Below are 27920 nucleotides of genomic sequence, written 5' to 3'. Positions count from 1 at the left end.
AGCTATGATGACTACTACTGCTGTAGTCCAAATGTCTGCAATTGTGTCACACTTTTGGCCCCTGCTAGGCTTTTTCACATGACCTACCTTAAGTCAGTTCCCCCTCTTTCATGCTTATGCATCTGGTTGTTCTGAACTTTAGTATAACTCATTATACACTTACCACCTTTCGATTTCTTGATGCTATTTTCAGGCCCAACTATCTGTACTTTTCAGTCCAAGATTTGTGATTCAACAGTTGAGTATTGTGTCACCTGCACTGAAAACTATTGTTTAGCCCTTTGGTTTCTTAATGTATAGTGTTCATGGTTAAATGTGCAAACAATCTTTGTTGCCTGAAGGACTGTCTTGAAGAATTTATGACAAAATATAAACCTTAGTCGTTTGGTTTATTAGAGAGATTCTCTCATCTCTAGATGTGGGTGGGGCAAGAATGAGGGTGGAAATGGGAAGGTGACAAAAGAGGAGGGACCTGGGAGGTAGAAGTTAAGGATGGTGGGGAAACATATCAAAAAGGAAGCTCCCTGAACAAGGTTTTGAGAATCAGGGCTGTCACCAAAGACCTTATGATTTGGAAGCCCAGAAATGGCTTCATTCAATAATTCCACAAATATTTTTCAGGACCTACAATATGCAAGGCAACGTGTTAGAAGAAATAGGGATACATACATACATACATACATAAGGTAGTCCCTGCTTTCAAAGAGGTAAGTGCTGGAGGTAAGATATGTAAATAAATAGATACAATACAATGTAATGTAATGCAATGTCTGTGTGAGATAGATACAAGCTAAATGCCTTTAGAATTTAGGGGCAGCATTTGTTACTTCTGTTGCCCTTGTAGATTGTATTACTGGCCCAATTCTTTACCTCTCCTTATATGCATAGTTTTTGTCGTGTAATTTTGCATTTCTTTCCTACTGTGAGTGGGGCACACTTACCTATCTCTTGGCCTTGGGCTTGTCCATATGACTTGCTTTAGGCAAAATGAGGCAGAAAAGGTGTGCCGGTTCCAAATTTAGGCCTAAAGAGACCTCTGTTTCCACTTAGGTCTTTATCATGACCATTACATGCCTGATACTAGTTGCAGAGGCAATAGCCTGCGGACTGATCCATCAGTTCCACAGTTGACTAAAATCTTCTCTCTATAATAAATCCCTTGCTCTTTATCATTCAGAGCAACTCTACTTTTCTATCAAACTCTAATACAGAAACTGGGTGGCTGGAAGTGGGGAGTTGCCCTAACAAAAACCTAAAACATGTGGCATTGGTTTGGGGAACAAGTGGCAGATGGATACTGGCAGGACCCTGAGAAGGTTGTTAGTGAAAACCTGAAAGGCCTGGATGAGGGTGTTAAAGAAGCCTGAAGAGCTTCCCAGGAGGCTGTCAAGGAGGGATTAGAGGAAAGAAAGGAAAACATCATTGGAAGCTAAGAGACCTTGATTGTGCAGTAGAGTTCAGCAAAACTGTCACCTGTGGTAAAATGGAAAATAAAAAATGTACCTTATAAACTTGATCCAGCTATGATTTCTGGGCAGTGCTGAGGGTACCACCTGGCTTTTTCTAGCTGTCTAAAGTAAAATGAGAGAGGAGAAACATACCATAAGGAACAAATTACTCCATTCTCAAATGTGATTTGGAGAAAATATAAAGCCTCAGAAGTCTTTTAAGCCAGGAAAGGGTTCTCATATTCAGAAATGGCTTTCAGGCAAATATCAAATCCAGAGCCGGGCCCTAAGATTTGTTTCAGACCTGAGAAAGATGACAGTGCCTCAGGACATTTCAGATGCAAATGGTCTTTACAAGTCTTGAAGGCCTGACTTTGTAGACCCTGCCCAAGGCTTTCAGGAATCTTAGGGATGTTGTTCATTAGCCTCACAGGGAGTCCAACATAGAAGAGACTGTTTCCAATAGATTTATGGAGGGCTTTTGTGTAACTGAATGGACGTAACAACTCCATAGGTTTAAAAACTTCTATCAGCTTGGATAGGGATAGTAGAAAGAGACCTTGGGATCTCTAATTCCTATGGGCAGGAGGCAGGCTGAGAACACTACTCAGTGGCAAACATGTGATTTGTGGGAAAGGATGACTCAGGACAGGACAAAGAGCCATGGAGAATAAACCCTGAGGGTTATGCCTAAATCCTAGTCAAAGCAACAAGTTAATAAACTTAACTGTTAATAGACAACTGACTGGTGTATGCCTCTCATTCTCCCCACCCTCCTTTTAAAATGGGAAAGTCTAGAGAAGCGATGTTATTCCTAATAGGAATTTGGGGCAAAGAGGGAAGATTATTTCTAAGTTCATAAGTCTTCAGACTGAGAGGAATGGTACGAAAGGATCTTTACCCAAGTACCTCATCTATACCTGGACCTGATTAGATGATGAGCTCCTAGGCTTTCAGCTGTCATAATGGAGGACCTGGGAAAAGTATGAGTTTATTTTTCATGTGGGAATGGTATGAATTACTGTGGTCAAATGGGCGACTGAAATGATAGCTCAGCATCTTCCATCCCATGTGTTCTTTTAAAAATGTGACTAGGTGGGGAGTCTACGCTCCCACCCTCTGGCAGGCTTATGAAAAAATGATACCACGTGACTTCTGAGGGAAGGTCATAAACAACAGGCAACAGCTTTTGACATGCTTGCTGGACTCACACTAGAGCCCTAAGTGGTCATGTAAACAGTCTAATGGCCCTGAGCACGGAGCCCATACTCACCCAAGGAGAGACACAACGAGGTCCTGAAACTAAAAGCCCTGGCCAGCCCCAGGCTAGCTCCCTGCTGTTTCCACTCCATCCAACATCTGACTGCAAACCTAAGAGACCCAGCGTGAAACCACTCAGCTGAATCCTTCCTTAATTCCTGATGCATAGAAAAACGGAGAAAATAAATGATTGTTGTTTTAGGCCACAAAGTTTGGGGATGATTTGCAGCAGTAACTAACTGAAACACTATGTTTCTGGTAGAAATGTAATACGAGTAAGTATAATTTAGATGAGACCACAATTTCATTTTCCATTCACCTGAACCAGAAATATTAGGTTAATAATGAAGAAAGTACACCAAATTTTTATTCCCCTGGAATTTGCAAATTTTTCAAACATTGCTTTTTTAAGGCATTGAGCTATTCACTGTATTCTGCTTTACCTGAGTCACATTCATCATATCATCATTAAATATTCAGATGACGATTTCCTATCCCTACAAAACACCATTTACTTATAATTGTACTTAAATAAGACTGCAAACAATAAAACCATAAAATCAATGAAGACGCATGTTCCTTTATATTTTATTTACCATAAAGAGAATACAGCAAACACTGGAGTAAGGCTTTTTAATAATTTCTGATGTAAAGTTTAACACTTAAAATTATGTTTGCTCGCCCCCCCCATTCAACATGCAGATTTCATTTATTTCCAGATACAGTGATTCTAGAGCATTACACTCTCTGGATAGTTTTATAACAGAGCATCCTTGCCCTGTTAATACAATTTCACAAACTGTGTACAATCATGGTATACTACCATCATTCAAAGAGTTCCCCCAAATGAATACATTCACACAATATGAACACTAAAATGTAAGTTTTTAAGACATCATCTTCATAAGCCAAACCACAAAAACCCAGGTTCTAGTTTTAAATGTGTTTATGAAGACTGCTGCTAAGCTCAAAGCATGCAGATGTTCATGACCACCTAGATGAAGCTGGATATTGAAACTCCTTCAGTAGGTCCAATGATGCAATTTTTCACTCATCCCAAGTATCTCCATATTTGTTTACTTTGACTAGGAAAAAAGCACAAATAATTGATGATTCCAAATAGTAATAAGTAAAAGGCACTATTTTATGTTTGCTATTATTATGATTTAAAGTTATGTTTCTCTCTGATTTGAAAAAATGCACATGAGAGTCAAACTGTAATTATAAAAGGGGGCTGGCTAGACTTTTGTGAACTGGAGGTTAGACATAAATTCTAATGCACTGTATCAAGACCTTTACATAAGTATTAGATCTGCATAACAACCTTATAAAGAAAACACAATCCCCATTCTAAGGAAAACAGATTAGTAACTTGCCCAAGGTACAAGCTTAATCAAACAGGTAGAACCGAAGTTTGGACACAGTTATGTTTAGGTCCAAAGCCTGGATGCCTTTACAACTTTACCGCCTAAGTGAGTGTGGTATATACATTATAGCACATACAAAAAAGTTACCAGCAAATGAAAAGTAACAACAATGATAAACATTTGAATGTTGTTCTTCACAAAAATATAGTAATAGAAATGGTCAGATTTGATTAATTTAATCTCTCCTAGGAGCTGAAATACCAGTACAAGAAGGAAATGCTCTCCAATATTCTTGTATTTTATAAGAAATTATATTTTCAAACATGTTTTTCTGTCTTTTCTACTCTTACTTTTAGCTTCTCTTCTACATAGCCTTCACCTGTGAATTATACCTCTTCAGAAGTATTCATAACAATGTGAAGAAGCAGTTATCAAAATATAACTAGGGACCCCTTCCCCAAGACTCTTTCAGTAAGTCTATGAAGTCAAAAGTATTTCGTTATTATACCAAGACGTTATATAAACTTTCCCCTCATATTCTGCCTTTTCCCCTTGCTTTCCTTCCCTCATGTGTATAAGGCAGAGCTTCTGGCAGAATTCTCATGAAGCTACATGATGTGTAGTGACATCACTGCTCTGACAGCTAATTGAAAATGTGCTTAGGTATTTAAAATTTCTGCCATAATTTCTAATTAGGTAAATACCAATAAATATAATCCACATAAACTGATAACTTTTAAGTGACACTTTCTGACATAGTGAATCTACATTGTACTGTCAAATTTGTCTAGATTCTAAAACAGAACATCCTAGAAAAATCACAAAGTGTTTCATAACTGTTTTTTCTTTAAATTATATAAAGTGCCAAAAAAAAAATCAACTTTCTTTTTACAAAGAAAAAAATTCTTTCACTTTCCTGTGTCACGTAACAGAACTTTAAGACTGTTCACAGCCAAAACCACAAATGTCCAAATTCAACGAATGCCACACATCTACAATATTCCCTTTTCTTAGTCTTGACATACAATAGAAATGGTTACAAAAATGAGAAAACTAACTGCCTGCCCTCATGGAGCTTACAGTCTAAATCCTCAAATTAATTAGCAGAACAGAGTACTGGTAAGTCTTTACATATTACAGAGTAATGACCACTGAATGCATAAGGTTTACATTAATTTTTTTTTTTTTTCTTGCGGTACGCGGGCCTCTCACTGTTGTGGCCTCTCCCGCTGCGGAGCACAGGCTCTGGACGCGCAGGCCCAGCGGCCATGGCCCACGGGCCCAGCCGCTCCGCGGCATGTGGGATCTTCCCGGACTGGGGCACGAACCCGTGTCCCCTGCATCGGCAGGCGGACTCTCAACCACTGCGCCACCAGGGAAGCCCTACATTAAATTTTTTATGACAAACATTAACAAATATCATTGATTACAAATCTATTTTAAAGGTGTAAAAAACAACAATAACATGACAGAGGTGGATCACTGTTATAAAACAGATTTCTAAATGAAACAACTACTAACAATCAGAAATAAAACTGGCTCTAAAGGAACGATCATAATAAAAAATACTAAGGATTTTTATTTATTTTTGCATCCTCTGTGGCATACTGTCTCAAGAAGGTACCAGGGACCTATTCCCTCCTTTGATTTTTAAAGTAGTAAATAGAAAACCTTTAAACAATGACATATCTTCTAAAATTCCTCAAGAAAGACATCATAAAATTCTATATTGAAACAGCTTCAAACCCCTATTCAAAAATGACCTCTTCTGTTAGCGGTACGTTTTTGGTATCAGAAAATTTACTTTGGGTAATGCACAGCTGTTCAAAAAGGACTTAAAAGAAACTGTCATTTAAAAAATCTGTATATATTAATTAATTATAGAGTAAAAGTACTGTTAAAAAAAGTCAAACTCATTTTTTGGAAATGCCCTAAAAGCTGGTTTGTAAGGCATATAACTCTATCTTGACTTCACAGATATGATATAAGAAAATCATTTCATTACTCAATCAGGACTCTGTGGTTCTGCCACAAGTGGCATTACAGCCACTAGGTCACCAGGTCTGGTTTTATGCAATAGATGCATCATTTGAAAAATGATATCAGTTCCCAGGGTGGCTTCTCATAAGGGAAAATAGTCAAATGTTTGTATAATTCCTACACTGTATTACAAAACTAGTCTTACCGTCTTAAGTTATACTACTATTTGGACTTCATTATTTTCTAACACAAAATGGCCTTTGGAACACTTGAAAAAAGGAAGACCTAATAACTGGTAAGTAGCTATTCTCTAAAAAAAAAAAAATGTTATTTTGGTTAATTGCTTGAGGCATTAAATCACACGTTAGTATAATTAAAGTTTTTAACTAATGCTGCAGTTTCCAATCCTAAAGCGTAAAGTGATTCAGACTAGACTATCATACCTTCTTTTTTTGGCATTCTTTCCTGCATAGGCCTGACTGAGGGGTCAGTCTTATGTGTTAAAGTAACTTCATATGACTCTCTGTTCTTATTCCTTAATTCCTCATATGTTATATTTTTTCTTTTAGGACTTTCTTCAATGTTGGGATCAGGTCCTAAAACAACAAACAGTTAATAAATGGTGATAAAAGGATGGAATAAATCCAAAAGCAGCTAAATTTTACAAATATGCTCCTTACTTACAAAAAAAATAAAGTAAAACAAAGGATCAAATTATTACCAGCATTCCAAAGGTACTGTATTTTCCCCAAGGTAATTATAAAACTGAAATCTATTTCCTCTTATACTTTGAAGCTGTTATTTCTAAAATTTAAAATATAAAAAAAATTTAAAACTAACCATGGCCAGAAGAAGAATGGATATAATATAAACCAGCACAATTCACTCATTAAAATGCCAGTGTTCTAAACTGGGAAGTTATTCATACAGCTTATATAAGTAAAGAGAAATACTTTCTACTAGTGACAACTGAACAAAACTTGACATAGTATAGATTTTATTTAGTAATATTTCCATAGTTAAATGTTCCTGTATCCAGAGTCCATATATGCAAACAACTCCAGTTATTAAAAAGATATTTACCTTACCCTCTTTATATTTAAATAAAAACACTTGAAAATAGCTATTGAAAATATTACATAGCCTTTAATCAGAGTATACATCATTTTCATATTCAGGTCTAATGGATGCAATACTGAGGCAGAAAAAAGTGGCAACTTTTACCTGGAGAACCAGCATTTATTCTTTCTCTCTCCCAAAGAAAATCAAAGTATGATTATGTATTATCAAAGAGCCAAACACTGATATAAAAATAAGGAAATGGTTATTCTTAATACTGGTTGACAGGACCAAATATTGAACATAGTTTATAAAATAGACAGTCAGCAAGGGAGGCCATATAAACATTTTTAAAGAAATTAACTAATGCTAACATAACATTCAGTGAACTACTTAACTTACAAAATCTAACAGACCACTCCAAAAGTAATATTTTTCAGAGGTTTTTAATGAGACAGAAATTGTGCCTATAATTTTAATAATATAACCATATGAATTTTTTGTAAGTGGTACTATTGTGCAACTCAATGGTAAGATCCCAGTGAATAATCACAATTTTCAAAGCAACATAACTATACACTGAATGCATTCAACTACAATCTTTTACTACAAAATACACTTGCACTGATACAAAGCAGAGAGGATTTAAATTTCTAATTAGTTCTAATATTATATAGCATGGTTGAAAACCATATTTTTCTTGCTAAAAAAGAAAAGTATTAAAACTGTATACCGGGTTTAAAAGCACTTTGCATTTCATTAGTAATAAGTAATTATTTAACTCATTTCCCTTCACCATAAATGATATTTTTTAAATTCTGAAGGGAACAGTATATACTAGATTAGTAGTGAGGAATTCTAGGTTCTCATTCCCACTCTGCCGACATTTAATGAATGTCCTTGGGCAAATCACTAAACTTCTTTGAGTCTTCATTTTCTCAATTGTGAAATATGGAAGTTTGAACTAGATGATCTATCACTAAAGTTCCTTCCAGGTCTAATACTTTTCCTTACCAAAAAGAAACATATTTCATTGTTCTGAAATTCTGTGACAAATAATGAAAACATAAATTAGATAGAAGATTAGGGAGAATTTTTTCCACTTATAAAAGCCAAATGAAAATATCTTGCATTGTGTAGGGAGCATGATTTACTGTAAAGAGCTGGAAGGAACAGGAAAATGTAAAAAAGTGTTGATTTAAATCTAACTGTAACACACTACCTACAGTCTCATAGCAACTATGAAAGAATGCTTTCTGCTTTGAAAGATTAATAACTCTTTCAATTCCTGGTAAGAGAAAGCAGAGGACAAACAGGACAAACAAAAAACGAGGATGTCCTGGTTAAGGGAGGACTGCAGCTGGGGCAAAGCAAAGGAGGCCACTGTGGGCCCATGTGGGGAACTAAGAGCGGCAATCTTGAGTTAAACAAGGGGGGGTCAGAGTAGCAGAGCATGGATGGATGGATGGCTGCAGTGAAGGACTTAAAATATATTAGAATTTGGGCCTTGCTGTAGTCTGTGGGCAGATACCAAAGGCCTTTTTGTCTGTTTTCATTTGGCAAAGAAATTATGTAATGTGGAATGAAATTTTCTAATGGAAATGCAAGGAAGGATGCAAGACATAGCAAGGAAAGAGTTGGTGCCTGGCTAGAATAGAAGTAGAATGGATTTGAACTTGGGAGACTGGGGAAACGGGAGATGCAGTGAGGGACAAGGACAGCTGACTCTGGAGATAAAATAATGTCTTTAACCATTCTTCCTAAGCTGCCTACCTCCTTCCCTTTCTGACTAATCAGATGTCTTTGTTTCCAACCATTCAGGAAAAAAAAAAAGTTAGTTGAGGATTAAGAGACTATCAACAACTTTCATCCACTTAAGAATCTCTAATTTTCTTAACTTCCATTCTCTCCTGTCTCTTCAGTTAATACCCCCCTCACCAACCTGGACTCTTGCTCTAAAAGCAGCACTGTCCAATACAATTTTCTATAATGATGAGAATATTCTATATCTATATCTGCACAGTCCAACACAGTAGCCATTAGCACATACGGCTACTGAGCAATTGAAATGCTGCCAAAGCAACTGAGGAACTGATGAATTTTCAATTTGATTTGATTTTAATTAAACAGCCTCTTATAGCTAATGGCTACTTTATACCCTGACCTACCTAGAACACTTTCCACATCATTTGGAACCTTATTTGACCTATAACCAATGCCTCTCTTTCCACTATATCCCCTCCCTCCTTTTAACCTACATATAGAATCAAATCTCTCCTGTCTTCAACAAAAGAAACGAAGACCCAAATGTTCCTTTAACCTTGTTTATTCCCCCTAGTTACTGGCTGATTGTACTTATTTCAAAGCACACGTTTTCAAATACTCTATGAGGTCGACAATCCCTTCTCCAAACCCTCAGGGTCAGAAATACTTCAAAATTCAGAGTTTCTCAGATTTTAGAAAAACATTACCATATATATCCCTTATTACTTAATGTCCATTGAAGTAGCAATGAATAAGCAAACACAGTATTTCTACAACAAAATCTAGAAAAAAATTGTACTAAGATAAATAAACATTATCAATAGAGTTATATCAGTTTAGGTCAGGGCTTAAAATGAGTTCAGGTCAGATTTTTTTTTTTTTTTTTTTTAATTTTTATTTATTTATTTTTGCAGTACGCGGGCCTCTCACTGTTGTGGCCTCTCCCGTTGCGGAGCACAGGCTCCGGACGCGCAGGCCCAGCGGCCATGGCTCACGGGCCCAGCTGCTCCGCGGCATGTGGGATCCTCCCAGACCGGGGCACGAACCCGTGTCCCCCGCATCGGCAGGCGGACTCCCAACCACTGCGCCACCAGGGAAGCCCTCAGGTCAGATTTTTATCACTAATTTAATTATTTAAAAACCTGGTTTTTTAAAAAGCATTTTGGATTTTAGGTAAGGAACTGTAAACTTGTGTTTTCTGTTTTTAATTCATCTTTCACTGCAAATTAGACTGAAGAAAGCAAGCAAGGAAGGAAGCAAGAAAGCAAGCAAGCTAGCAAACATTTGTTGAGAGCCTACTACTTTCCAGGCATTACTTCTGATTTCTGTATTTCATCTCACTCCCAAAGTTCTTTAAGGGTATTATCATCTCCATTCAAGAGATTAAGAAACGGCAGGGATCACAAATTACAAGTTACTTGCCTAGAGTTACAATAGCTAGCAAATGTCAGTAATTCATATCCAGGCCTTAATCCAAAGGTTTCACTTAACATTATGTGATCTTCAAAACTAGTATTTACACAAACTTCACAAAGCACTTTCACATGGATTTTCTCACTTGACAACAGTTCTGTAAAGCAGGTAATTATTATTTTTCTCATATTACAAAGAAGCTAAAGTGGCCTTTAAGACCACACTACCAAGTGTAACATTTTTAAAGCCTCTCTGTGGCACAGTTTATCATTTCTTCTTTGCTATTTCACTAAACACGGTTAGTATTTTCAATTAATGGAACATATTAATAATTTATTCTTATATTTCTATATGTTCTAGCAGACAAAGAGTTTCTCAGGGCCAAGAACTAGGTCTTATTCATCTTTATTTCCATACCTAGCAGAGTGCCTGATACCTATTAGACCTCAAAAAATGTTAAGTGAAGGGAGAATGAATTCAAATGAACAACAGAGCAAACAAACATGCTGAGTTTAGGCTGATGGTGGAACATATAGGTGATATCCAGCAGAAAAGGTCGTCAAATAAAGTTTATACATACGTTGGACCATAAAATGCTGAAATTCATTTCAAGAGAAGTTTCTACCTTGGGCAATATGATCAGTAATACCAGTGGGAGTAGATTCATTCATAGAAGCACTGAATGGAATTGGCTCATAACGAGGAAGCACCTCTCTTTCTATGTTGTCTGCTTCTGGGGATGTCACAAAAGATGAATGACCACTCACGTTTGAGTCATATTTTGGCTTCTGAGAATAGTACCTGTAAAAGAAAATCATACTGTATAAAAAACACGGGTTATTGTCTATACCTTATTTAAAGAAGTGTGTTAAGGTATGAGAACTAGTCATTTTCTAAAGGAATCATATAATTTTAACATAGTTATTTAAAACAGTAAAATAAAGTCTGTTTCTGCCACAAAAACATTAAAAATATCTTCTGATCCACTTAAACAACTTAAAAATTGTCACTCTTACTATAGAGAAGAGAAGATATATATCCAATTTTCTAATTATTAGGCTTTAGACATCATTGTAATGTGTTTAAAGTTCTTGGAAAGAAAAAGTACTTCAGATCAGAAAATATGTCCATTTCCCACATTAATTGGGAAGTTACTTCCACAGGTAGCAGTCCATATAAACACTATTTTGCTGAAGTAGATGTAAGTAATACTAGCTTTCATGGGACTTATGCTGCTTGCCATTTATGATAGGACAATCTACCAAATCTACTTAACCACCTTATTATTTATTTACCTACCTATCAAGACAGACAGATTCATTTATCTATACTTACACAATTTCCCTACAATTGTAAACAACAGAAGGATTACAAAGCTGAAATCTGTTAAGAGATGGGATTGATAATATTTGGGAATTCAAAAAAAAAGTCAAATATAGTAACCAAACGTGTTTGACAAATTAAAATCTCTCATTCTGGGACATGAACTCGCAGTAGAATGCAACTCTATACTTAAAACAAAAGTAAACAAATCTTGTTCTACTTTTGAAAACAAAATTAGCTTTAGCTTGCAGCAAAATGACAAGTTTCAAATGTTCCTTCAGTTAGGCCATGTTTCATGCCCTCAATTACGGCAATATCTAGTTATAATTTTTTATCTAAAATGAAAAACCTTTAATAAGATCTGAATGGCCTACCCAGTTGGTGAAGATCGTCGTGTCTGTCCTGATCGTAAAGCCTCTCCAAGAGGGGAATTCTCAAGATTCTTGAACTTCTCTTGGCAAGTTTTCACATAGGAAAGTTTTCCAGCAAAGTATCCCATGATGCAAGCAACTTTTAGTAAAAATAAACAAAAAGTGTAACTCAATATGCCTCTTTAGACAAAAACCTTTTCTAAAAGAACATTTTAAAAAATGTGGTTCTTGGGCTTCCCTAGTGGTGCAGTGGTTGACAATCTGCCTGCCAATGCAGGGGCCACGGGTTCGAGCCCTGGTCTGGGAGGATCCCACATGCCATAGAGCAACTAGGCCCGTGCACCACACTACTGAGCCTGCGCGTCTGGAGCCCGTACGCCACAACTACTGAGCCTGCGTGTCTGGAGCCTGTGCTCTGCAACAAGAGAGGCCATGATAGTAAGAGGCCCGTGCACCACGATGAAGAGTGGCCCCCACTTGCCGCAACTAGAGAAAGCCCTTGCACAGAAACGAAGACCCAACACAGCCAAAAATAAATAAATAAATAAATAAATAAATTTTAAAAATATATGGTTCTAAATATGTCTTTGGTGTGGAAAAACTGGGATTTCCTGAAATAATGGAAAAAGTACCATATTAAATCACATTCAGAGTTCACAAAAAGATTCGGTAGATATAATTCACTTTCACAAAATAAAATAAGTTAAAATAAAGCTGCTGTAAGATAAATTCTACTTTACTAATTACTTTATTAATACAGATAGGAAAAATGTGGTAACAGTATAATGGAATGAAGAATCAAAACAATACAGTTCTAGCCTGGTCACAAGGATTTAGGCCATTTCATTCCTTATAAAATGGGAATCACACCATTTGCCCAGCTAATTTCATAAGATTATTTTTTAAATCAGGTGCAACAAATGCCTTAAAATAATATATTATGAAGTGTACCTAAATATGGCTATTGTTGCATCTTTATTTAATAGAGACTACCCTGGAAAGATTCATAGAAAGTCTCAGGTACTCTTTTTCAGGGCAATTTAGTATCTCTTCTATCAACCATATTATAAAATGTAAAGAAGCTATGCTTATAAATGTAAGTTATGTTTATTTACTGATTGTAAATTAAAGAGGTTTTTAAAAATTATGCTTTATTTTAAAATACACTTTATTTTGATTAATCAGAATAGCTGGACAACTTTCCTTCCTCACAGACCAAGAGAACTTACTTTCAAATTTTATATCTTTAATTATATAATTTAAATTATTATATCTTTAATATAATAAAGATATAATTATTTAACAAAATAATTTAAAATAGTTCTATTGCATTATAAAAAGAGGAAAAAAGCCTCTTTCAAGTAGCTCATGATTTTTAATTCTAACAATAAAATGCCCAAGTAGTCCATTTGATGAAAAGCTTAAACAAAATGATTTGTTATACTCCAATAAAGATGTAAAAAAAAAAAATACATTACAAATAAAAGAATACTTGATATCAAAAAAAAATGATTTGTCAAAACAAATAACCAAATAACTGTTATTAGTAACACAAAACATTTGATAAAAGCTAGTTATTTTACTTAGGTAGAAAAGCTAAGAGAACTAGTATTGTTCATACTTACATATAAGTTTAGGGATGGAACCATATTTGGGATGACTTGAAAGGATTCCTAAAGATAAAACAGTAAATATTTCTGAGTAACACTGTTCCATTTACATAATTAAGATGTTTTATCTTTTACTGAGGTAAAAGAAAAGCTTTATGCCAAGTTTATGCTAAGAGTATATAAGAGAATGGCACAGAAATTATGGTTAAAAAATACAAATTAACTACTTCTGCTAGTCATTATCTGGTCTTTCATAATGTGAGACAAAAGTAGCAATAAGTTTAGCAGTGCAGTATAAAGTAAGATGTATCTATTTCTCAGCAGCTTTGAGCAACCCACAAAGATACAAGGAAAGATCAGTGCAGATGATCTTTAAACATCTGATAACATTAGCTCTTTCCATAACACCAAAGAAGTCTGAAGCTATTTAAAAGAGAATTCAACATCAAGAGAAATATGAAGAAATCAAAAGACTAATCTATTAGAATAGGTGAATTTAGCAAGATCACTTGATACAAGGTTAATATACAAAATAAAATAAAAACAAAAATGAAAAAATCCGCTATATACCGGGAACAAACAAAACCCCCAATATTTTAAAAACTACAATTTATTATAGCACCAAAAAACATCAAAGCCCCAGGAACAAATCTAATGAAAAACATGAAAGATCTTGAAAACTACAAAATTTACTGAGAGAAATGAAAGCTAAGTAAATGGAGAAACACACCATGTTCATGAACTGAAAGATTAAATATTGTAAAGATGGTAATTCTCCACAAACTCACCTATAAATTCAATACAATCCCAATTAAAATCAAAGAAAGTGTTTCCCCAAATTGAAAAGCTTATTATAAAATTCATGTGGAAACACAAAGGGTCAAGAAAAACCAAGGCAATATTGAAGAACGTAACGGAGAACTGACTACCACCAGATACCAATATCTATGATAAAACTATAGTAATTAAGGCAGTGTGTTATAAGTACAAGAACAGATAAACTAATCAAAATCAGAAGAGTCTAGAAACAGACCCACACACAGAGTCACTTGATTTATGACAGAGGTAACACTGCACTGCAGTGAACAAAAATTAGTCTTCAAAATATAGTGCTGGGTCAACCACATATCTGTATGAGGGAAATATGTATCAAAACTAGAAACTACACTATCAATCAACATACAAAAGGATGGATAAACTGCTATGACATATTCACACAGCAGAAAACTGTATGCAATGAGAATATATAATTTACAACTACATGCAACAATGTGGATGAATCCAGTGATGTGCTGGTAAACCAGCTCTCCAAATAAAAGGCCCTGATTTGTAATGTTAGTCGATTTCTGTGATGAAATACCTGCCCCATGACCAATTTCAAGCTAGCAATGGTTTAAAAATTCGCTTGCCAAGTTCCTGAAATTTTAATAATCAGCTCTCTGGAGCTGGTACAAGCCAGTTTTAGCATACTACTGGATGAATCTCACCATGTTGAAAGAAGGTACACAAAAGATTGTCATCATGTATATATAATTTTATGATTTAATTTTATATAAAAATAGACAACAGATTTATGCTGTTAGCCTCAGTTCCTTCATTGTATAAATGAACGGAGATGATGAGAAGAAAAGGGAGGATGGTAACAATATCTACATTTATACAAAAAAGTCGTTCCTTTATTCTGTCACCAAATAGCTACAGACCACTTACAACACACAGGCACTACACCCTAGGAAGCAGGAATATAACAGTAAACAAGACACTCTCTTTACCCTCAGAGTTTACAGTCTAGAGAGTGAATGAGGACAAAAAGAATATGGTGTGATGGTTGCTATTCATCCACTGAAATACAGACGTAAGTCGAAGATATTGCAGGTTGAGTCCCAGAACCACTGCAATAAAGCAAATATTACAATACAGCAATCACATAAATTTTTGGGTTTCCCAGTGCATATAAAATTTATGTTTACACTGTACTATTTAATGTGCAATAGCACTGTCTCTAAAACAATGTACATACCTTAATTAAAAAATACTTTGTGTTTATAAACGCTAACCATCATCTAAGCCTTCAACAAGCTGTAATCTTTTTGCAATAGTAACATCAAAGGTCACTGATTACAGATCACCATGACAAATATAATGAAAAAGTTTGAAATGTTGCAAGATTTACCAAAATGTGACACAGAGACACAGAAGTGAACAGATGCTCTTGGAAAAATGGTGTCGATAAGACTTGCTCAATGAAAGTTGTCACAAACCTTCAATTTGTAAAAAAATACAGTATCTGTGAAGCTCAATAAAATGAGGTATTCCTGTATGTGAGTGTCTACTAGGTGCACTATGCCCTGTCAGGTGCCAGAGACAGCCCATATTCTAAAGGGAAGTAGCAAGGATGGAGGCAAATACATTTATTGAAACTAATGTAATACTCTTGGCAACAAATGGTTGCATTAACTACAACGGGAGTGCAGATGGAGACAGTTTACAGAAATATTTAAGAGCTATACTAGAGAATGGACATTCGTTGGACAAAGCAGGTAAAGGATAGAAATGAAAAATAATGTCTCAGTTTCCTGGATGGAGAGTATTGCCATTCAGACATAGGGAAAATGGAGGAATTAATTTATGGAGAAGTGAATTCAGTTTGGGATTGAACTTGAGTTCAATCTGAGGAGCCTGTAGGAGGGCCATCCATGTGGAGATATGCAGAATATGATTCTGGAGCAGATTATCTAGGTTAGAGATAATGATGGGGATTTAGAGCAATAAATGGTCACCGAAGCCCATATTATTGCTGGATACTAAATAGACTAAAAACTCAAAGGCAAAGTAAAACTCTGAAGAACAACACAAGTGAAGGAAGAAAACCCAGACTACAATGTAAGTACCAAGAGGTCGTGGGTTTTTGTCTTTTAGTGCTATATACCAAAAACAGTGTATAGTGCTTATCAGACACTCAAAAAACATGTGAAAAAAATGGAGAAGTTGCCTGAGACAGGAGAAAAACCAGAAGAATGTGCTGTAATGGAAGCCATGGGAAGAGAACATTTTAAGGATTGGTTAAAATTGTATAATGGTCAAGAACAAAAACTATCCATTGAATTTAAGCAACAAAGAGGTTGTACTGGTAAGAGTTTTAGTACATGTCAGACTATATGCACAATCTATGACACAGACTGCAGTGGGCTGAAAGAAATAAAAAGTGAAGTGCTCAGGACTTCCCTGGTGGCACAGTGGTTAAGAATCTGCCTGCCAATGCAGGGGACGTGGGTTCAATCCCTAGTCCGGGAAGATCCCACATGCCTTGGAGCAACTAAGGCCATGTGTCACACTGAGCCTGCGCTCTAGAGCCCGCAAGCCCTAGAGCCCGTGCTCCGCAACGAGAAGCCACTGCAATGAGAAGCCCGTGCACCGCAATGAAGAGTAGCCCCCGCTCGCCGCAACTAGAGAAAGCCCGCACGCAGCAACGAAGACCCAACACAGCCAAAAATAAATAAATAAAATAAATAAAATTTTTTTAAAAAGTGAAGTGCTCATTCATGAAGTCTGGCTTCAAATGCAGGAGCAACTGTAAAGGGATATAAAAGAAAATTTTTCTTTTTTATGTTGTCAAGTTAGAAATGACCTGAGCATGTTTAAATGTTTTGACAGAAAAGGAATGAGTAGAGTGGGAATAGCTAAGACTATGTAGAGTATGACCCTGTAGATAAAATCATACACAAAATGTTAGGCGTTTTGATTAAATGCAAATTGTTTTGGTGGATTCTGAACTCCTTTTCTAAAGTCTCTCTCAATTTTATTTTTTTTTTGAGATTGACTTCTTAATTAAAACACCTCACCCCCCAAAACACAAGAACCCAGTACAGTTTCAACAATACTGAAAGCCCTTAATTCTGGGAGATAGTTACATGAGTGACATATGACTCAATATTCTTTTCTGTGTTTTTACTCAAAGTATCAACACCCCAACAACAAAACAACCCTAATAAAAATATAAAGGTAACATGTGACACGCTGTATAGAAAATGTTATTCCACACATCAGGTTAAGTCATTTTCAACAGTTTATCCCTCCCAAAAAATGGATTATAAATTCCACTGAAAGGCTCCAGGCTCAGCCACTATGAACAATTACAGAGAAAGATGTTTATCACTGTTGTTGTTCATGGCATGACTTTTGCAAATGAAATCAGAGGCAGAGATCACCATTGATGTCAAGTCAAATAATCACCAGATGGTGACTAGGAGTCCAAGAGGATTTTGGCTGTTGACAGAATAATCTGTCACCTCAGTACTAGGTCCTGATATTTTCAGGAGGATTCATGTGAAGCAGTTATACTCCAATAAAGATGTACTCAAAAAAAAAAAAAAAAGATGTGTGTGTAACTAGAAAAAGGGAATTTCTCTGGATTGGTTATGTGTATAACTAGCTACATGTAGGAGCAAGGCATTCCCAAACTAGGGAAAAAACCCAGCAATGGTATGATTTTATTGTTGAAGATATAAGATCTAAGTGAGTAGGTACAATCTGACCCTTCCAATTTTTACTGCTTCTGCCTTACCTTCAAGCTGTCCAAAGTCTCCTACTCTATGTAATCCCCAAAGTTCCAAAATTTTCTCTTCTTTGTAACCTTTTCAAAATTACCATTTCTCCTGGTTCTACCTTAGCTATACGTTTTCATTCCTCCCTGCGTGACTCTGCCACTCTAGCCATGTCAGTCTCCTGACTGCCCACCCAAATAGTCATGCTTATTCTTCTGATAACCAGGTCCCTCCTTCCTGAGATATTTTTCCATCTCTTTTAATCTAAATCCTGCCCATCTTCAAAACCCACTTCTTTCAAGAAATTTTCCTTCATTACAGTACCTCTGCAGAGATCTTCTTTGAAAACCTACAGCTCTTGGAGTCTCTACCGCAAAACTTAGAAGCTTATTAAATATTTAAATTATATTCTCCATTTGCTTCAACATTGCATTCACATTGTTTCCTCACATGAATCACTAGCAGCTCTTAATTTCTTTTGTATAATCCACCCCCGCCCCCAGGTCTAGCTCCAATCATTAATGACTGACAAGACTAAGATAAATAAAATGGGCAGTACAATAACAGACACTATAATTTCTCCAGTCCTAAGTTTTTCCTTAAAAGTAATGTGACTAGGGACTCCCCTGGTGGCACAGTGGTTAAGAATCCGCCTGCCAATGCAGGGGACACAGGTTCGAGCCCTGGTCCGGGAAGATCCCACAAGCTGTAGAGCAACTAAGCCCGTGTGCCACAACTACTGAACCCGCGCTCTAGAGCCCGTGAGCCACACTACTGAAGCCCACGTGCCACAACTACTGAGCCCGCACGTCTAGAGCCCATGTTCTGCAACAAAAGAAGCCACAGCAACGAGAGGCCGGTGCACCACAACGAAGAGTAGCCCCCGCTCGCCGCAGCTAGAGAAAGCCGCATGCAGCAACGAAGACCCGACGCAGTCAAAAAAATTTTAAAAAAAAAAAGTAATCTTTTTTTAAAAGAAAAGAACTTTTTTTAAACAAAAGTAATAAAATGTCTGTTTCACACTATAGAAACAATTCTAGTCTATAAAACAAGCTAGTCCTAAAAGACAAGTAAGAGTATATTACAAATAAGACTATATATCTTGATTTGTTTGCCTTTTTAAAATTCCTGTCATGGTAGCACATTGTAATGAGGTTCTTTGGGAATTCTCCAAACAAAAACAAAATTTTACCTCAAAAAATCCTTCTATTTCCCTCCAAAACTACTTTTTCTCAACTAGTTGTGTCAATACTACTCTCTAAGTACTTCATACTGCTAATATGAAAATGCTAAAACTTCCTATCTTAGTAACATTTTAGGAGGAGCTAGTTAATTTAAAGAACAGTTTTCTAGAATATATAAAGGCCATCCTAAGGTAACCATCCTTTTCTGGAATACCTTCTAATTCCCATAAATTTGTAACTTATTTATTACAAAATAAATGTAATGAATATTTCTACTGCTTAGACTACTAAATTTAAAGATGTAGAGACTGATACATTTAATACCCAAACTCAACTTCACTATTTAAACCAATAGAATTTTGGACAAGGACGGACCCTCACTCCCCCCATTATTATAAGACAAAGCTGGTTGAGGGAGCTACGGAACTCCTAGTCTTTAAACTGGTACACAAGAATCAGCTGGAGCTCTAACTCAAAGACTCTGATTCAACAGGTCGGAGATGGGGCCCATGAATCTGCATTTCTTATAAGCTCCTAGGTGATAAGTTGTATGGATGGTCTACCTAGACCAGGTTTGTCTCTCTGCCTTCCTGTAAACTACCACTGGCTTTTAGTTACTTTCTTGCTTATAGTGTTAATGTTGCTACAGTGCTACAGTTAATGGACATCAAATCCTCAAATTTGATATGTGAGTCTGGGTTCATGGAGACAACTCTTCTGATGTTGTAGTAATTTTTTAGTGATAATTTTTAATATGATACATTACCATATGTCCTTTATCTAAAGATCAGGAAAATAACACATAAAAACACGATGGTATCCAAAGTGCTAAACAAAATCAAAGTTTAAAATATTTACCTTTACTAATCAATCCTTGAGTAATCAACATACTTGTTGCAGCCAAAGGTACAGCTATAAGGGGAAAAAAAGTTTGTCAACACCAACAAAAGGAAAAGATTTTGTCTGAGTTCATTAGGATAGATAAATGTATATCAGTAAAACCAGTTACGAAGTTATGTTGCAAAATTAAGATCTTTAAGAGATTTCTCCACTTTTCAAAGCTGTACTGTATATACTCAGGGAAATATAAAACATATTTTAAATTTAAGAAAATATGACAAATTATTAAACAGTATAATTTAAGAGCCACCCAGATTTAGGATCTAAAAAAGCCATTCACTAATACCATCAATTAAAACAACATAGAAATAGTGACCAAAAGTTACTTCCGGAGTTAACAGGGGAAAGAATTAATGATGAGGGAAGCAAGAGGCATATTACAAACTGCTCAATTCCATGTACCATGCTAAGTGCTTTTGGTACATTATCATTAATTTTTACCACATCTCTATAAAATGGGTATTATTATTATTATTATTACTATTATTACAGATAAGGAAACTGAAGCTTAGAGATGTTAAGTAATTTGCTCAAGGCCACACAGCCACTTCAATGACAGATTCCAGATTCCAAAGAATTATGTCTGATACTAGATCTCAAGTTTTATTACACTGAGTGAACCGATACACAAGACATATTATTTGCCCAAAATCATATGGTGATTGGGGCAAGAATTAGAAAGCATATATTTTAAATACTAATGCTCTTTCTCCTAAACCAGTGAAATCTGTGAAACTAAATGAAAATATGACATATATATGCATATTAACCCAGAGTGAAAAATCCAAAGCTCTCATCATAATCTCAAAGGGGCTCATAATTTAAGAAATCAGTCTTCTACACCCACAGTGCCCAACAGAATTTTCTTTGACGATGAGTGCAGTCTATATCTGTGTTTTCCAGTCAGGTAGTGTGCAGGAAAGATTTAACGTAACAGCTCTAAAACTGCTTTCCTTACAAAGGCCTGCTTTCAAGGTTGGTCCTTAGCTTATATTTGGGAGCTTAACTGGTAAACTGATATAAATCTTTACCTGAATGATAAGTGGCTCACTCTGTCCAAACTGCTTGTACAAGTACAGTTCATACTGAACACTTCCTTTCCTTCTGGAAGTCTGGAATTTTGTTACCTGCTAGGCCGAGGGTGCCCATGTGGCGAGACCCCGATAAAAACCGTGGGTGCCAAGTCTCTAATGAGAATCCTTGGTAGGTAACACTTCACATGTGTTACTACAACATGCAACTGGAGAAATTTAGCACGTTCTTTCTGTATGACACCACTGGGAGAGGACTCTTAGAAGCTTGTGCCTGGTCTCCTCTGGATTTCACCCACACTCCTTTCCCTTTGCTGATTTTCCTTTGTATCCCTTCTGTTGTAAATTGTATTAAACTGAAATAGCTACATGTGGCTGCCACACTGGAGAGTGCAGTTTCAGACTAGGGGTTGGGAAATGCTCTGTAAAGAGCCACGTGGTAAATATTTTAGGTTTTGTCGGCCACACAGTCTTTGTCCCAACTACTCATTTTAAAGCAAAAGCACTGAGACAATCCATAAACAAATGAACACAGCTGTGTTCCAATAAAACTTTACTTATGGATGCAAAAATAGGAATTTCACATGTAATGAAATCTTCTTTTGATTTTTTTCAATATTTAAAAATGTAAAAACCATTCTTAGCTCATAGCCATACACAAACAGATTTGGCCCTTGGGCCATAGTTTGCTCATCCCTGGTCTAGACTGTACATGGGCAATTTAAGAACCAAAATCATTAAGCATTTGAATTATTAATATTCACGATTAAAATCCATAACTCGAGAACAGGGCATTAGCTTTGCCATCAGACACAATTCGCAGAAACCCTAAGGTTTAAATCCCTGCTCTATTACATACTAACAGATTTTACCTTTGCTAGAAGAATGATCTAATGTAAGTTGGTTAAAATGCCTTCATATACCATTAATTAAGGTTTTTCAAAGGATAATCTTTTAAAATTATAGCATCAGTACAATTTGCAATCATTTTTCTCCTTCAGCCTGGTTCAAGGACTGCAACATGAAGAACTGAAGAATCATATAAAGGTAAAAGGCAATGAGTTCGTTGGCCATCTCTACAATGGACAATATTTTCCCCATTTCACTTCTTAGGTCAAGATGGCACAATGCAAAGAGTAATAGTCTGGTTAAGGAGATTCAAGTACTAGTTCTGCCATTCACCACTATGTCTTTGCATAAATCTCTTAACTTCATGTTATAAAGGGTAATGGATTAGAACTAAGGTCTCTTTCCAACTCATATATTCTGTCACAGAAAAAGAGAATGGCAAAATTCAAAGAGACTTCAGAGATTATCTAGTCTTCATCCTAATCAGAGTAAACTGATATCCAGAAAAAACAAGTCACTTGCTCAAAGCAACACAGATGGTTAGTTTGTGGTAGAGCTTAGATCAAAATCCAAGTCTTCTAACTCCCAAGTCAGTGGCCTTTTCCACTGTACAATGACTCCCATTCCAGAGTCTATTAAATAATGTTTCTTTAGGCAAATCAATAACACTGCTGACCAAATGCTACTTTATATTATGACCATGGCTCCACTCATATCCAACACAAGGACCCCTAAAATTCCTTTAACTCTTCTCTTACACTAGCAAAATGCTTCTCTAAACTCATAATTGTTTTCAATTGAAACTTTTACTCCATTGATCACAAAAGCACTAACATCCATTTAATAGCTTAACACTTATAATAAGTTAAATTGAATTAATTAATCCCATGAGATAGGTTAATATTATCCCCATTTAACAGATAAGGAAACTGAGGCATACAGACATCAAGAACTTCTCCAAAATCTCACAGCTAATATGTGATGGAGCTATAATTTGAATCCAGAGAGTCAGGCCTCAGAGTCTATGCCCTTATAAGTCACTACACTGTCTCATTCGGAAACCAGTAGCACACATGTATGAAATATTCACAAAATAAAAGATGCATGAAACAAATATGAATTCATACACCTTCTCAGCAATTCCAGAGGTGGAGAACTACTGTTACATACAATACACATTAAACTAAGCCTTTTATGTAGATTCTTTCATTATCTTTATGTTTGGGCAGATACAACTAGTTGTACTCCTTTTCATCCTTCTAACCCATTCTGCACACTGCTAACTAATGTTCCTTTAAAAATTTACATATCATCCCCTTGGCCTAAGAACCTACAATATATAATGAATCAAACTTTTAACTCCTTGCTATTATGTTTATTTTCTACCCCCGACAAAGGAGCTCTGCTCCAATCCGTTCAGCCTCAAGGCTCTAGTAGAGATCAAGTTATTGTAGACTCTGCCTTTGCTAACTATCCCTTTCATCTAAATGCTCCTCCACCATTCTTCATTTGCCTGAAGTCCTATTAGTTGTTAAGTCTCATTTGTTTAACAAAGGCTTTTTTTTAGCTAAATCGATTCCAATTAATTGATCTCTTTTTAAAATTCCTATTGCTGTATGCACTTAATCTTTCTCAGTGTTTCATGAGTTAGCTTTGTCTCAACTACATCATAAAACTACTTTAGGACGAAGACTTCCAAGCACAGTACCTTACACACTGTATGCATAAATACCAGGCTGACACACTGTATGCATAAATACCAGTACCTTACACACTATATGCATAAATACTAGTACCTTACACACTATATGCATAAATACCAGGTGACTGATCCTTGTCACCCCCTCCATCCTGCTTTTTTGTTAGAATTACCTTCTTACCTGAAAGGACTGCAGTGACCTCATGAAGCAACAACAGGGTTCTATTCAAAAGGAAAATTATGTTTTGTGTTGCTTTCAACATCTTTGTATTTAAAAAATAAAATCCTCATGTATATGGTCTCTAGTTAGAAATCAAGAGCTGGTAGTGTAATACCATTTCACAACGATAAAACAGAAACTAACCAGTTTTTATCGTATAATGGTTAAAAGTTTAAGAGTTAAAATAATAAGCCTGTTTCAGACAGACCTGGCTTCAAGTCCAGACACGACTGCTTACCAGCTGTGGAACACTAGATAACTCCTTTAACATCTCTAAACCTCAATTTCTTCATCTGTAAAGTAAGGGTAATAGTAATAAACCTTATTGGGTTATTTTTATATAACCCATGTACACTCAGTAAATGCTATTACTATTACCAACAAAAATACTTCAGGGTCTTGGAAACAGTTCTAGAAATTATTACTTTAAGATGCACACAATTCTGATCATTTCATGATATATGCAAATGTCAAACCACTACATAGTACACTTGAAACTAACATATTATCATGTATCAACTACAATTCAATTTAAAAATTTTAAACAAAGAAATAAAACGTGTTCAACTCTATTTCCTTAATCAAACCCTTTTACCAATAATCACACTAATGCCAAAAGTCTGCCCATTTTTTCTATGTGAAATCATTATAATTTCAGGTACTAAAGGTCAAATTTTGTTGATTAGAAAATTTAACTTACATCTGAACCAGAAGCTTTCATCACTGCATTCTGCAAAGACTCTTCTTTCTTCCTCTGTTGGAATGTAATCAGCCCCTATGTCTTTTCACCAAGGAAAATTGGCAAACATTAAAACACCCATGGAAAAACTAAGTCTAAAAATACCATAGTCTAAACATTAACAAAGTATACCATTTTTTTTAATGAAGAAATGGAATAAGTGGCTTGTAAACTTTTAACAAATTTTGACTTCAAACAAAATTAGTGCTATTGTTCTACTGGCTATGTAGTCCGGACTGCCTACAAAATGAGCTGGGTCCAGTGCAAAATCAAAATTTGGGACCCTCTGTTCAAATTATTAAGAATTTAAAGATGCCACAGTAGATCATTAATGGGTCCCTGTATAACTGCACAGGTCACACACCCTTGAAGCCAGCCCCGTGGCTACTGTTATTCAAGGCAGTGAAAATTTCTCTACACGAAAAGTGCTTCTAATTGTAAATACTTAATTGATAGTTACGGGGAATTGGTCTTGGAACTTCTGCATTCGGCTCTCCAAAATCAGCCCTTCCATTCATCTTTCCTGCATGGAAAACATTTCTTGTTAAGTATTAGAAACGACTGAGATTGGCCAAAGTAAATCAAGGTATAGCATCGTAAAATTACTAGTCTACGTGACAACCAATCAACAAATATTTACTAAGTACTTCTACATCTGAAGTACCTAAAAAGCTGCCTAAATAAAAAAGTCACAAACCTATTAACTATTTTAGAACTAGTCACTAGGTCCTGTAACTGAAAAAGAAAAGATGTCTTGTAAGTATTTATCAACTGATTATATCAAGTTAAGATAAAAGGTTATCAATTTTTTAAAAAGACATATATTTCTTCTGGAGGCTGGTTTATTTCACATTATCCTATATTTGGATTCTCTCAGAAATATACGCCCAATGATTAGGATAATTCTCCAAAAAGAGGAAGAAAAATCCCAAGTCTTTTCTGGGCTTCCATTTTTAGAAATGCAATTATCATCAGGAAACCCCCTCTACAAAGCAGTACTACAAAAAAATGAAATAACAAAGACGTCATATCGTTCTCCCTGCGGTGGGAAGCTAACAGCACATTCTGTAGCCTCTAAACTTTCCTCCCTCCCCAAACAGACACCTATAAAAATATACAAGATATAAAAAATGCATAGCATTTCAAGAACATACACTTTATTTATCATTATTTTTAACCCATGCGTCCGACCTTAAGAGACCAATAGATTAGATAGCTACGCATTTTACAGAATGTTCACACAGGATCGTGTTTACTCCCATCTTAAAAACAATGTAAATGAAAACAGGAAACGTCATACGCGATGAGAATAGCAACTGCGGCCCCTCCACAATTCACTTACTCAATAACTCATCACTGAGGGCCTACATGCCAATCCCTTCGCTAAGAAACAAGATCAGAAAGGGCAAATGAATTCATGGATGGATGGAGACTGCTTAATAAACTACTTATACCCTAGAACAAACGTAAAAGAAAACAATGGAAACCTCTTACTTCTCCCAACAGAGAGACTGCTAGGGTTGACAAGACCCCTTCACACAACATCATTTTAATCTCCTAATCCCAAAGAAAAAAACCGCATTAAGAGACCGTCGATTCCTGCACCCCATCCCCCGCCCACCGCGTCTCCCACCTGCAACACCTACGCACATCCGTCACCATGAATTTCTCCCATCCACACCCCCTAGACACGCTCCCTCACCAACCCTGGTCACAGGCATCCAGGAGCCCGAGACCCAAAGGATCGCGATCGGCCCACCCTAGCAGGAGGGAAAATGGCGGAAGGTGCAGGGGAGCGGCTGCCCGCGCAGAGGTGGTGAGTGGGTAGGTGGGGGGCGGAACGGGGCTTTCTGCGTCACCTCACCCACCTCCCGACGACAGCGGCGGGCCACAGCGCGGCGAGCCCGGACGACCAGGGGCCGAAGGCCCAGAGGAGACCCGAGAGGGGTCGGTAGGGGGAGGGAAGGGGGTGCAGGAAACGCGCAGGACCGCAGCCGAGTTGGGGGTGGGGAGCGGTCAACAACGCGACCGCCTAGAACTCACCCAGATACGGGCTCAAAATGACCGCGACCCGGAAGCACTGGCGACCTACGGAAGGAAATGACGTCAAGACCTCCTTGCGGAGTCTAAAGGCGAACAGCTTCGGAATATCTGCGTAGAGCTGCGTTAATCTTCGCCGTCCTCTTCGGTTTGTTCCTCCACCCTCCCCCCCTCCCGGCGGCGCTCACGAGCTGCACTGCGGCTACGCGTTCGCCCACTGCGGACCCGAGCCCCCCCGCCCCCGTCCCCGCCCCCCATACCCTTCCTGCACCGGGGAGGCTTGGCTTTAGGCAGTTGGGACGGGCTGCCTTGATCTTCCAGTGACCGGCTGGCAGCCCCCTTTAACCGCTTGTTGAGAGCGACTTTTCTTAGCTTTCTCTGCTTTTAGGCTTTACGTAGTTCATTTATTTGAGTCTCTAGGCTAAGTAGTAGCGAGTAATTATTAAACATGCGCACTTGGCTGGCTGGCTGACTTTTGAGCCTAGCTTCTTCCTAGTTCTAGAAACCTCAGGCATGGTACGTTATCGCTCTCTCTGAGCCTCAGGTTTTTCTCATCTGGAAAATGGAAATACGACCTACCTCATAGGTTTGTTAGGATTAAAGCAACACACCTAAACTAGGCTTTAGCGCTCAATGTTCTCTATTAATGGAAGTGTTTGTATTTGAGTGCGGGGCTGCGGGCTTCTGTTGGTCAGACCGTGCTGTCGCACTCAGCCACCATTCATTCATTCTACAAATATTTGTTGAGTGCCTGCTGTGAGCCAGATACTGAAAGTTATTGGTCATTCAACAGTGAACAGTCGGCCCTATCCATTTGTTTGATTAACTCCGAAAAACCTCTCCGATATCTTTACCTCTTACTGAGCCCCACTGTCACCAGCCTCATTGCATCTTTTTCACTGCCTCAAATTTATTCTCCCACAGACATATTTCAGAGAGACAGCCTATGGTGATGGATCTGAAACACAAATCCAATCCTGTGGTTGCTTCCTTAGCGCCTTTTGATAGCTCCCATCATGCACAGAATATCAGGCCCTTTCATGGCTTGGCCTCTGTCCTCTTGAGTCTCACTTTCTTCTATTTTAGTGTTCACTGTAGAAACGCAGCCTGCAGCCCTTT

At 36.9% G+C, this 27920-nt stretch overlaps 2 protein-coding genes across 7 annotated transcripts in view; one reads left to right on the top strand and one right to left on the bottom strand.

The window, feature by feature from the left end:
* Positions 1-3272: 3272 nt before the first annotated feature.
* Positions 3273-26938, bottom strand: OCIAD1 (OCIA domain containing 1). Of its 6 annotated transcripts, none has more exons than XM_067735924.1 (9): positions 26805-26938; positions 25222-25284; positions 24723-24803; positions 20182-20235; positions 13611-13658; positions 11989-12124; positions 10917-11092; positions 6499-6651; positions 3273-3793 (listed from the first exon to the last, which is right to left on the bottom strand). In XM_067735924.1, the coding sequence occupies exons 2-9, from the start codon at positions 25277-25279 to the stop codon at positions 3756-3758; spliced, it is 744 nt and encodes a 247-aa protein (XP_067592025.1). In that variant the 5' UTR covers positions 25280-25284; positions 26805-26938; the 3' UTR covers positions 3273-3755. The 6 variants fall into 6 exon arrangements, with proteins under 6 accessions (XP_067592025.1, XP_067592020.1, XP_067592026.1 ...); XM_067735919.1 differs by lacking the exon at positions 26805-26938 and adding an exon at positions 26630-26796; XM_067735925.1 differs by lacking the exon at positions 26805-26938 and adding an exon at positions 26468-26609.
* FRYL (FRY like transcription coactivator) overlaps positions 26556-27920 on the top strand; it is a 300849-nt gene continuing 299484 nt past the window's right edge. Inside the window, exon 1 of the mRNA XM_067735911.1 lies at positions 26556-26577. The gene's annotated coding sequence lies outside the window, so the exon portion shown is untranslated. The remainder of the gene's footprint in view (positions 26578-27920) is intronic.

Source organism: Pseudorca crassidens, chromosome 4 (assembly GCF_039906515.1).
Source record: "Pseudorca crassidens isolate mPseCra1 chromosome 4, mPseCra1.hap1, whole genome shotgun sequence".
Classification (NCBI taxonomy): Eukaryota; Metazoa; Chordata; class Mammalia; order Artiodactyla; family Delphinidae; genus Pseudorca; species Pseudorca crassidens.
Note: the sequence above shows the minus strand (reverse complement) of the source record. Positions and strands in the feature narration are given on the sequence as shown.

Excerpts from the sequence above, each read along its gene's own strand:
- OCIAD1 (XM_067735918.1), bottom strand. Across the intron at positions 11,093-11,988 it reads CGACGATCTTCACCAACTGG|GTACTATTCTCAGAAGCCAA; the intron begins GTAGGCCATTCA and ends TTTCTTTTACAG. Across the intron at positions 3,794-6,498 it reads AAGAATGCCAAAAAAAGAAG|TCAAAGTAAACAAATATGGA; the intron begins GTATGATAGTCT and ends CTTTTTTCCTAG.